Source organism: Cimex lectularius, unplaced genomic scaffold, assembly GCF_000648675.2.
Source record: "Cimex lectularius strain Harlan isolate CLEC.00 unplaced genomic scaffold, Clec_2.1 scaffold11, whole genome shotgun sequence".
In the NCBI taxonomy this organism is placed as follows: Eukaryota; Metazoa; Arthropoda; class Insecta; order Hemiptera; family Cimicidae; genus Cimex; species Cimex lectularius.
Genome location: NW_019392673.1, coordinates 2,754,785 through 2,766,977, shown reverse-complemented (window position 1 = coordinate 2,766,977; position 12,193 = coordinate 2,754,785). Strand labels below are relative to the sequence as shown.

Sequence of the window (12,193 nt, the reverse complement as noted above, 5' to 3'; positions counted from 1 at the left end):
TAAACTCTGACGAAAGTCTGCGCTACGTCTAGGAACATACTGACGCAGTACTGTTTTGGCTCTAGAAAAACGGCAGTAGTGTCCATCATCCGGTGGACTTGCTGCTTCCTCAAGAAATTAACCTTTTGAACGTTTTTGGATTTTCACAAGAACTATATTAACAATAGTAACTAGGAAGTTAGTCTAGTTCGTTACGTTCGGGATCATCCTTGTTACAGTGTACTTTCATTGAATTTCGTTTTCCAAAGAACTGAGTTGTACATGTGTACGGAGCTTAAAACTTAAATCGTACAACAATGGCATAAACTTTGTTTAGCTTGATTGAGATCAGAATCTGTAAATTTTGGAATTCCTCTAACATTTGCGTCTCACGGCGTCTGGCTTTGATCAGTAATGAGACAAATTAGTTTGAAGTATTTGATCGATTCATTCCATATTGAAAGTTTGATTCTTCCGGTCGGAGTTCGTTTTTACTAAAATTTCGACTTTTCTCGACATGAAAAAAAAATTAAAAGCCTCTCCTTCTTTTCAGTGGCTTGTTCAAACATGTGGCGCTCATGTTACAAATCCCTTTTCTGAAAGAATACAAAAAAATCGTTTATACATTCAGTCAATCGGTATGAATCCTATTTGGTGGGTGGGCTTACTGGTCCAATGTTTACTTGCCGGGGATTTGGCCAGATGACGTATTCCGATCCCCCATTCATCTTTGTGTAATTCCTGGTCGCCCGGGGCGGAGGGAGTAAAAAATTGCTTTGAAACTCCCTTTGAACGATATTATCAATGGTATGCAACAATTCAATAAGCGAATGATTGAAAACATAGCCCAGCCCATGGATTCTCCTGTTTTTCATCATCGGATTGTGTCGGATAGCTTTTTACCCTCCTACGCGCCCTTTCAAATTCTGGTTAAACCCGTGTCTGGGAAAAGGTCAAATAAAGGTTAACATAACTTTCTTGTATAGCTGGGAAATGACACTAGCTTTGTTATTTTAAATGAGAATCCCATATTTTTATTGTACAATTCGATTCTAGATCTATTTTATGTCACCTTTACTTAAATGAAGATTTTGACAGGATAGACCATTTCTGAGTTATGCCCGATGGAAGACGCATTATGGTATGCTTTTTGCAACAAGATGGCCCTCCCAGTTTATTTCGACAACGATTAGCATTAGCAACTTAATTTAGGATAGGAATCGTCTGAGAATAAGGTAGAGATCATGGGGTTGCTTTTAGACTTATATCTCTCTAAAAAAAGAACCCTTTTTACAAAAAAGAATTTTTTTATCATCATCGAGTTCATTTTATTTTTAAATTATTATTTGAAGATCGTCTGGTGTGACGTAGGTTTTAGAAAAACATTTTCTTTATCGTGCCAACGTTTCGATCTTTATTGAGGTCATCTTCAGAGCCTGGAAATTATAAATATTGTTCAAATTTTACAAATACATGTAGGATGTAAAAAAATGAATTTATGCAATGGTAGAAAATTTTAGATTGAATCAAAGTATTTGTACTTATTCATTAGAAAATTTTTATTTGTAAAATGACTCTCAGATTTGACAATTTATTAAAATTTATGTTTATAATTAATGCTCAAATACGCTCCCTGAGTAAAAAGGCGCTGTATAAAACTCCTGCGTTTTAAATCTAAAACGGGAACGACCATCTTGCTGTTACAAAAACATGCCACCTCACGCGTCTAACTTCGGGCATAACTCAGGAAAGGTTGATCTCATCAAAATTTTATTTTCAATAAAAGTGGCATAAAATAAGCTCTAGAATTGAACTGTACAATAAAAATATCGATTTTGGTTTAAAATAACAAAGTTAGTGTCGTTTCCAAGCTAGATGAGAAAGTTATGTTAGATATGTTACCACCACACGATTCCTAGTCAAAATTAACCTTGGGTGTGTATAAGACCATTTTTGATCAAGTTAATCGTTTCTGAATTAAATGTGTGTACTATAGAAGTTGATACACCCTGTATACTTTTAAATGTAAAAAATTAATTACATTGTTTATACTTTTTGCAAAGGTTTCTTAAATTGTTAATTTTTTATGTTTCTTCTTGCATCAAACGTGGCCGCTTTTTAACAGAAAGAAGGAATGTTGACGTTGGATTAGGCAAAGCCTCTCTTTTTATATGTAGATTAGATCTGCCCCAGGAGATCAAAGGGCTGATTGTCCCAACCTTTGAAAATGGTTTTCTCTTCTTTTGGGGGTTTGTTTGTTTTTAACTGTCGCCCTTAATTGTTTCAGGTCCCGCCCTACGAGGCTAACATCGGGCATTCCTACTCGCCTTCCGAAATGGCCGAGTACATTTTTTGGACCGGCGACGAACGAGCACCGACGAAAGTGATCGAGGACTTCCTGGCCGACGGACTGGTGAGTAGTCACTGTTTAAAGATTATTCAGAAATCGTGAGATGCGATCTGGTGTGATGTAGACTTCAGAAAAACGTTTTCTTTATCGTGCCGTTTCGATCTTATTGAGATCATCTCAGGTCTCAAAGTGTTTGTCTTCTGTGTGTTGAGAGTGCCCTCCACGACACGCAAGAATTGCACAATTACACAGAAGACAAACACTTTGAGCCCTGAAGATGATCTCAATAAAGATCGAAACGTTGGCACGATAGAGAAAATGTTTTTCTGAAACCTACATCACACCAGACCGCATCTCACGATTTCTTAATAATTGTCGATTAACGGTCACTAATCACCACACACTGTTTAAAAATATTGGTTTTATCTGTATAATCAATACTGACATCATTAAGGCATGGAACGGACGGATATCGTACTATGCACATTTTCCATTAGAAGTTAGCATTATGTGTGCAGTATACTAGGTTATAAAAAAGTACTAATCTTAAGTTTATTTTATTATTAAATTAATCCATATTTTCTTAGTGGTCATAATTGACAATAGTAATTTGTCCAATTAATTATTCTTTTTATCTAAGGTTTTTGGTTGAAATCCCGCTCGTGACACTAATTTTTCATCTCAAACAAAAACCTTATAAAAAGAAGAATTAATTGGTTTATTTTATTGTTTAATATTCGATTTGTTTCCCTACTTTAGATGACGAGAGACGAGGCGATCAAATTCCTCGAAGAAGTAAGAAGAAATTTGGAAGCTTTGAAGTTGGCGTACCCGGATAACTTCGACCAAAGGGTAAACATCACAAAAATAAAAACATTTTGTAAATTAATTCAGATTGTAAAAAAAGTTATTTTCCAAAATTGCTGAAGAAGCTTTAACGAAAATATGAAAAAGGTCAATGTCTATCCGAGGTGAAAACCGATACTCCAGACACAATTTCATAAAAGCGCGTAATTTTTGTGTAATGAACATCATGAAAGTCTTGAGAGCGCTGTAAAAGATCATTCCATCATCAGATCCAACTTGGAATCGGAATTAATTTAAGAACCAAAAATTATTTGATTTTACAGGCTAAAGTGAATCCGGGCTTTAATGATGGCTATCTAATATTTTCTTTCCATTAATTTAATACTTTTATATTGCATTACTGCCTGTTTTCGGTTTACTTATTTTAACAAATAAATCATTTTTAGTCTCTTTTGGATACGAAAGTAGAAGAAAGAAGATGAAATTATAAGTATCGTCGTGTTAGAAGAAAAGTTAATTTGTATAGTAAAACGATTATTTTGAGCTTTGTTTAATAATTTTGTCTATGTACATAAGAACGCTTTTAAAAGGCAAAAAGTGTCTTCAATCGCAGGTGATGTTAAACCGTTCATAGTTGGGCAGCCATTTTTCTTTGATGAAGTCGGAAGCCATCTCGCCGATGAGAGTGGCCGCGGCCAGGCTGCCACCGCCCATCGGCCTGGGCATCACACTCATATCCGCCACCCGCAGCCCTTTGATCCCGTACACCCTCAGCAGAGGGTCGACGACGGCCGAACAGTCGGTCGCCGGGCCCATTTTACAAGTGCCTCCTTGATCGTGGTTAGTGGAAGCGATCTGCCTCAGGGCACACTTCCAGTATTCCTCGCTGCCCGGTTCCAGCGAATCGCACATCTCGTAACGCAAGTGGCCGATGTACGCTCCATACTTTTTAAAAGAGTCCGTTTCCGCCAGCTTCTCGACGAAGCGGATTCCTCCGATCAGATTGCGCACGTCTTGCGGATGTTTCAAGTAGTGCGCGTGCGAAGAGGGATAGTCGTCGGGGGCGATGGACTCTAACATGATTCTGCCTCTGCTCTTGGGCCTCAATAAAATTGGGACGACCATCAGTATCTCTTTGGCGTTGTTCATTCGCTCTATCTGAGAGTACAGATATTCGGCGACACCGATCGCCCTGAAGTAATGCAGAATCGCCTCCGAGTCTCTGAGAGGGCCGTGGATGAAGTGAAGCATGATATCGGGTTCGTCTTCGTCGTCGGTGTTCACGTAGCCGACGGTCCCCGCGATCCTAGTCGACGCGAACAGCCCGGAACGCCTGGTCAAGTAGGCGTACGTCTCGTCCAGGATTTCGAGGAAGGTGCGTTCCGGGAAAGCGGGGTCGATCGTGATCGGGATCCCCGGGAACATGAGACGGTCGTGTAAATTCATCCCAACGTCCAAATCCTCGATGACCGGTATGCCTAGCCTCTTCAGCTCTTCCTCCGGACCTATCCCAGATAGCATTAGCAGCTTGGGGCTGCCTACGACACCGGCGGACACGATCACTTCACGGCTCGCGTGCGCCACCCTCGCCTTCCGTTCGTTCTTGTAAAAAAACTCTACGCCGTGGGCCCGTTTCGAGATGGGGCATATTAGAATTTTGCCGACTTGAGCATTTTTTATGATACGGAGGTTTCTTCTTTTTTTCACGGGATTCAGATAAGCTTTTGCAGTATTGATCCGCTCTCCCTCGTATAGCGTGGCGTAGTTTGGCGATATAAATCCCTCTCTGGGTATCCCGTCGAAATCGTAATTGACGGCGAAACCGAGCTCGAAAGCGGCGGATTGGATCATTTCGATCGCCCTTTTCATATGCACGGAATCGTTGACCCTAGTCAACGTAATCGGTCCTCCGACGGAATGGTAAAGGTCAAAGAGCGGATCAGCCCTCGTCTCCGGATCCGTCATGTCTTCAATTTTTTTGAAATAAGGCAGGACATCCGGATAGGACCACCCGGGGTTGCCGTCCGAGACCATGTCGTCGTAGTCCCGCCGGCACCCCCGCAGGTAGTACATGGATCCGATTGTGCTGGTGCCACCCAGGACTTTGCCGCGGGGCCAGCGGTTCACCTGGTTCAAAAAACCCCCGAACAGCCCATCTTCCTTTTCCGTCGTGTACCCCCAGTCGGTGTCCGTATTCTGCAGGTTTACGCTGTAATAAGGCACGTCGCTCCCGAGCGGGGGGTCGCCACCCGCTTCGATCAACAGCACGTTCCACTCAGCGACCTTAAACATTAAAAATCTATAAAATTAGCACAAAACAAAGCGGGAAGGCAAATAGTCCTCACCTCGGAGAGCCTCGAGGCAATCACACTCCCGGCAGTTCCTCCTCCGATTATTATAAAATCAAAGACCTGCTTGTTTTTATATTTACCTAAAAAGAAAATTTAAAACACTAAAATTGAATTAACAACAATTTTGCAAGGTTTTTAAAAACTTTTACATTTACATGCAATTTTTTGTTTAAATTAGAGACTGACAACTGTTGAATAAAAAAAACTTTATGTAAAGCATGATCCACATCCAAATATTTATGGCAAGTTAATTGCCTGAACCTTCATAACTCAGGCCTTTGCTATATAATAGTTTAATAAATTCTGGATTATCAGATGTGTAAAATTAGTAACGAGATAAAAGCATGTGGTCAAAAAGTATAAAATGAAATTGAAGAGTAGAATCGTCTTACTTCCGTAGTCTTCAGGATAAATAGAGGAAGGCGACAGGGCGCAAACAGACAATTTCAGCGTGTCGGTCAAATCGGCGAAAGAGTCGTCGGCCATCCCCATTGTTTGTCCCGGGCAAGGATTCCTCAACTCCGGGGAAGCGGCCGAGAAGACCACGTCTTTGAAAAATTCTGAAGCCTAAACTGGCAGATTACCGACTCAGGTCCGAATCCGCGTTTGACAGCGGCTCACTCACCTTTCTCCTGGGCTCGTTGAAAATTTCTTCCGGCTGATCCTGCGAACAGGAGACGCCAGGCAGCAGTCCGGCGACCGAAAGAAGCACGACGAAAGCTCCCATGAGGTTTATCCGCGATCGGGCCGATCTAAAACGAGATGAAGCAAAGATGAAGTCGAACAGAAGCTGCACAGACCCAGACAAACGTACCTTCCAGAAGAAAATCATTCTCCATCTTTCTATCTCTCCAAGCGATTGATCCAGTCAAGCTCGTACAAATATTGACATTTAAATATAAAAATATCTCTTAATTATATTTTATTCTCTACAATAACACACATTCGATTAATAACGACTTCAAAACCGGCTGATTGTCTCATATGTCAACAGGTTCAAAACGTTTATAAAAGTTGCCTCTGAGCCTCAAATTAAAATTTCGATATAGCCGGCAAATTTAAAAAAAAATTCATTTTTTCAGTCACTAGTTTAAAGTTTTACAAATCAACATATTCTCAGTACGACTAAAAATAATCCCCTGAATAAAACATGTCTGAAATTTTACAAAGAATTATTAGAAAATGAAGCCCATTTGTAAAATTAATTCAAGTATGGCCTATTATTTTTATGCCTCCTAAGGCGGCCATAAACGAGTGGGATTTCCTGTACAGACCAAGCCTTGGATTTCTTCAACGTGTGTGGCGGCATCCTTCAGGCCGCGGTGGGAGGGAGAGACCCAAAAAACCAGAACAAAAATCAAATCTTTTTCCGAATTAAAACTAAGAGCCTCTCACGGAATATCCGTGTTGTAATTGGTCTTTCTCGTGGGAGGGGGTCTTGCCTCATAACAGTATATTTCTTTAGCGATAAAAGGGTGCCCATTGAAAGAAGTCGTAAATATGTATCATGGTCCATCCTCAAGCAATTTTGGAAACTTTCAGTGAACGTGAAACCTCCAGTTCAGTAATTAGATTCTAGTGGGAATACACACTTCTCTTCAAAAGCCACCACATACCTCTTTTGCACCTTTTCTTGCGAAAGCAGTCCCATGCAATAACACAACTAAAATATCATCAACCAAACCATCAAACATGCAAAACTATTGGAACAACCAACAACCACCACCTGTCAACCCTGCAATTGGATAGGGCTAAACTCAGAGGCTAAACTAACTGATCACTGCCTTCTGAGAAAACACCTACAGAACATGGGCATATACAACGATGATACCATCTGCAGATTGTGCAATGTGGAGGAGGAGGAAACAGCCACCCATATGATCTTCGAATGGAAACCAACAGCTCGATGTAGATTCAACCTAACATGAAATTATAGCAGCAACAGTCAATGACCTGATACTGAAGAAGCATTGAGTCTATTGCACTGAACTAGGGAACTAGGAAGGTACAATAAGCCAGAATGCTACAATGCCTGGGGAGCACAAACCACGCATCCTAGTATCCTCATTACCATACCATACCATGCCTATCAATCCGGAACTAGGCCTTTGTCCTGAGGATTTCCTCAAGGACAATCCGTTTTGTTTGAATGCACAAGTTCATTTTTCCTTGAGGATTTCCTGCACTTGTATGGCTACAGTCTGCAGGGTGATGAACCCATAGTTTGATCGTTATGATCACTGTGGTCTGTTTATCCTCTACCAGACACTTTTTGGCTTCTCATCTTGACTACATTGGTTTTAAAATGTCGTTATGTTAACCCACAAAAAACATAGTTTTCTTATCCACAATATATAATGTCATCCTTCGTAACACTTACTATCCTCTCTTATGGAAATATTTTGTTGTAATTCGCATTCCTGAAGTTCACATATCTTCCAACAGACCCATCGTTCTTTAATACCCCAAATCCTTGAAAGACTCCTTTTAAAGCACTTAAGACTGATCCTAAATACTCTTAAAATCATTCCTTCTCACAAATTCAGCTTCTGTTCTCATCGTTCCATGATCTAATACGGCTTCAGAGTTGTCGACACTATCTCCTCTAGAGAATCTTTGGTAGTTTGGTACGTAGAGGTGGTACGTACATGGTAGGTAGAGAGTTTGGTACTTCCCTAGAAGTACCACTGGCTTTTAATATGGTCATGCTTTACAAACTTAAACACTTTCTATCCAATCCTTATTATCTTAAAATCTAAAATCCTACCTAACCAACAGCTACTTCAGAGTGAGGTGCGGCAACAAGTTCTGAACACTTTGACATATACAAGGTGTCGTCCCACAATGGAGCATTTGATCCCATCATTTATACTGCTGATCTACCTATACACCATAGTACCACCTATGCAGATAATACCACAATCCAAGTTAGCTCCATCATCCGAGTACACCTTGAGCTTATCGAATACTGGTGTAAAAAGTGTTAGACTGAATGAAGAAAACTGTACTGAAAAATGTACTCAGTGTTCAATCTCGTTGAAAAAACTTGCCCTCTTGCCTTCCACTGTACAAAGAGTCAACAACAAAGAGATACCGACTTCCATTCAAATCAAAAACTTAGGACTATACCAGATTGACATGGAATCCCCACACAAGATTTATGAGGCAACTTAACAGAAGGCATCTAGGACAACTACAAAGACTTCTAGTACCAAAATCCATGTTGGCCTTCAACACTATACTAATTTACTAAGACTTTACTGCAACTACTTTGGACATGAGTAGAATTGTGGAGTTCTGCAAAACCTTCCAACACCCAGCACATCCAGTCCTTCCAATCAAAAATCCTCAAACAAATCATCAAAGCTCTTTACTATGTCATTAACCTCATCCACAATGACAATGAACTGATCCATTCCTCATTCAAAAGTTTCATACTAACTTCTCAAATCCTTCCCAACCCTACTACTCAAGCCCTGTCTATACATTCCCATTCCAATAATCCATCTCATGGCTTTAATCGACAATAGTCTCGAGAGGGGCATCGGTGGCTGCAACGATTTAGCCGTTGACACGGCTCTCATCACTATAAGATAAAGGTCCTGGGTTCGAATCCAGGAGCCCTGCATTCAAACCTGACATACTTACAAATGGGCTTTTTTTCCAAAACACCGTCACCCTGAGGGTTGAGGCTACTCTGCTGTTGCAAACCCTCATAAAAAAAAATGTTTTGTATCATATTTTTAATATATAATAATATGTACAGAGCTCAAATAGAAAAATAAATAAACAAATACAATTAATACAATCTTCTATAATAATGTCATGAATAATTTATTATACTCATTAATTATACGATTACTATTCTCTTTCACTTTGAACTATGTTCGTTTTTCCACCTCTAATTTTTAAGCCAAGTTTCAACAATGTTTTGATAAAAAGCCTCACTTGTTTTCACCCCTAGTGCTTTGGTTTTTCATTTATGTTCCTGCACACTGGCTGGGTTGAGGAAGAAAAAAAAAAGCCATGAGATCAATAATGTACAAAATGTTCATGAAGCATTCTTTCATTATTTATTCCTGTGTTTTTAATATTTATTTTATTAGTTTTGCAATATCGGTGGGAGTAGAATAATCTTTATTGTATTATCGACTATGTTCAATTATTTGTATTAAATTCACTAATTTTGTGGTCCGCTTGACGAATTAATATATTACAATTAATTAAGGTTTTTAGTTGAGATAAAAAAGTCAATGGCACGAGCGGGATTCGAACCCACGATCTCGGCTTGATACGCCGCTGCTCTACCACTTGAGCTATCGTGACTTCGATCCACTCGGGCACCAACTTCCAATCTCAACCCCACCTTTTCAATTTTCCCTACTTTTTGCCATTTTTCAAATGTCGTATAATCAAGTGGTAGAGCAGCGGCGTATCTAGCCGAAGATCGTGGGTTCGAATCCCGCTCGTGCCATTGACTTTTTTATCTCAACAAAAAACCTTTATTAATTGTAATATTTGTATTAAGTTCACAAAAAATAGCTTCCGCATCTACTTCAAGATCTTAATAATAAATTTTTTTTCATTAATAGAAATTGTATTTTGGTTTGATAGGTATCGAAATTTTTTTTCCTTGTTAATCAATTATTAGGTTAGAAAAGAATTTAAATTGATTGCGGAAGAAAAGCTGTTTGGAATGTTTTTATTGTGTGTTCCACTTAATATTTACTTTCAATTACAACCAGCCTTTTCTTCAAAAGTCTTTCAGCCAACAAAGTTACTCACAATTGAGCAAATATTTGATGTCAACGGTTCGACACTCTCCGGGTGCCTGAGTAAACAACGATCAGCCTGTTTTCATTCGGTCATTTAAGTAAACTAGTCTTGTGACAATTCTATTTATTTATTTTTAAGAAGAAAACTTCATGGGGGTAAAAAATATTAAAATTATATAAACTTTTGAAGCTTACGCTTAAAATCTACCTCATTTTAAAAGATAGAACTCCATAGGTACATCTGCACATGTGTGAAATGAAATACAGACTTATTTCTTCAGCTTATATTTGAAACTAATAACCTCAGTACCTGGAAATACACTCATGGACAAATTTAGCTCACCACCCAATGTATGTTAAAATTAAATTAATTACCTTTATACATTAGTTACAAATAATTATGAGTTATAATAGTCAAAATAAATAATGTTTTGTTTATTCCTTTGTTTACTTTTGTACTGATTAATCACATTTGCACAAAAAATACCATTATGCCCTTCCATTCTGCCTCGCCTAAAGATCGCTTTCAGTTAATCTTTTCCCTCCGTTGATTTTATTTTTTTATTTTTTTATTTTTCAAGCTCCAGTCAGGCATTTGATCAGTATGACAGTGTCAGTGGTACGAAGTTACCAAGAGACTGAATTTAAGTTACTATATAATAGGAAGGACGGGGCATCAGTGGCCGCTGATATATGACCTCTGCTGTTGCGTACCCTCTTAGAAAAAAAACATCAGTCTTAATATTTTATGATGCTTAGGATAAAGGAACGCCCCTTTTATGGTCCCGCTGTATGGTCCTGCATACATTCTATAGTGGGTCATTGATGTTCTGGGGTGTCATTTCCTTTGTCACCCGCATCGAATTGGTTGTGCGAAGAAGATCTCTAACTTCATAGAGGTACTTACACAAGGCATAATCTTGTAACGCCATTTGCCCCCCACATCGGTGAGATATTCTTGCTAATGCAGTATAGTGCCAGGCCCCATAGAGGTATGGTATGGTATGGTAGAAAAGGATACTAGGAAGCAGGATTTTTAGGAAGGGAGCACTGCAGCCTTCTGGCTTATTGTACTTTCGTAGTTCCTTAGTTCCGTCAATAGACTCAATCCTTCTTCTTAGAAGTATCAGGTCATTGACTGTTGCTGCTGTAATTTGATTCCTTAAGTTTTTTCCGTACGTTAGGTTAAACCTCCATTGAGCTGTTGCTTCGCATTCGAAGATGATATGAGTGGCTGTTTCCTCCTCCTCATTACATAATCTGCAAATGGGATTATCGCTATATATACCCATGTTGTGTAGATGTTTTCTCAGATGCCAGTGACCGGTTAGTAGTCCTATCACTCCTCTGAGTTTGGCCCTCTCCAACTGCAGCAGTGTTTTTGCCAGTATCGGTGAGGGTATTTCATCATAAGTTTACTATGTCTAGCACCGCTAGAGTTTATCCACTTCTCCTTTTGTTTTGCTTGGATCCATTCTGCGATGTAGGATTCTATATTTGTTTATGTTATCCCAAGAATAGGTTCGGGGCCTGTGTATGGTCTTGCATATCCTCCTCTGGCCAGTCTGTCTGCTTTCTCATTACCCAAAATTCCCCTGTGCCCTGGCACCCAAGATATCATCAGGTTGTTGTGTTTCCTCCCGTTTTGGAGATTTTGGATGCATTCACTGACTAATTTTGATGTGATTCTTTTACATGTTAATGCTTTAATAGCTTCTTGGCTGTGTGATCTTATGAGGATTTTTTGTCAGTGTAACCTCTTTTAAGATTTTCCAGAGCACAAGCATTGATGGCATGTATTTCTGTTTGAAAGACCGAAGTGTACTTCCCTAATGAGTTTGATTGCTCACGTTTTGGGCTTGTACAGAATACGCCTGATCCGGTTCCTTCGTTTGTTTTGGTTGGAATTGGTTGTGCGAAGAAGATCGCTA

The 12,193-nt window shown here is 39.4% G+C and overlaps 2 protein-coding genes across 5 annotated transcripts in view; one reads left to right on the top strand and one right to left on the bottom strand.

Moving 5' to 3' along the window:
* Positions 1 to 12,193, top strand: part of LOC106668311 — a 222,177-nt gene that overhangs the window by 207,028 nt on the left and 2,956 nt on the right. For both annotated transcript variants that reach the window (XM_014396936.2, XM_014396935.2), the window contains exons 7-8: positions 2,267 to 2,392; positions 3,089 to 3,181. In XM_014396936.2, coding sequence (XP_014252422.1) covers positions 2,267 to 2,392; positions 3,089 to 3,181 — 219 coding nt within the window. The remainder of the gene's footprint in view (positions 1 to 2,266; positions 2,393 to 3,088; positions 3,182 to 12,193) is intronic.
* LOC106668309 (glucose dehydrogenase [FAD, quinone]-like) lies at positions 3,671 to 7,441 on the bottom strand. 3 transcript variants are annotated; one of them, XM_014396932.2, is made up of 5 exons: positions 6,302 to 7,440; positions 6,113 to 6,239; positions 5,880 to 6,054; positions 5,482 to 5,567; positions 3,671 to 5,419 (listed from the first exon to the last, which is right to left on the bottom strand). In XM_014396932.2, exons 2-5 carry the CDS (start codon positions 6,212 to 6,214, stop codon positions 3,740 to 3,742), a joined length of 2,043 nt encoding a protein of 680 aa, XP_014252418.1. In that variant the 5' UTR covers positions 6,215 to 6,239; positions 6,302 to 7,440; the 3' UTR covers positions 3,671 to 3,739. The 3 variants fall into 3 exon arrangements, with proteins under 3 accessions (XP_014252418.1, XP_014252417.1, XP_014252419.1); XM_014396931.2 differs by having other exon boundaries at positions 6,113 to 7,441; XM_014396933.2 differs by lacking the exon at positions 5,880 to 6,054 and having other exon boundaries at positions 6,302 to 7,441.

What these genes read in the sequence shown, in the direction of transcription:
- LOC106668309 (XM_014396931.2), bottom strand. Translation starts at nt 6,319, where the DNA reads ATGATTTTCTTCTGGAAGGTACGTTTGTCTGGGTCTGTGCAGCTTCTG. An exon ending in TTATCCTGAAGACTACGGAA is followed by an intron (nt 5,568 to 5,879) that starts GTAAGACGATTC and finishes TTTTCTTTTTAG; the next exon opens with GTAAATATAAAAACAAGCAG. An exon ending in TTGCCTCGAGGCTCTCCGAG is followed by an intron (nt 5,420 to 5,481) that starts GTGAGGACTATT and finishes TTAATGTTTAAG; the next exon opens with GTCGCTGAGTGGAACGTGCT.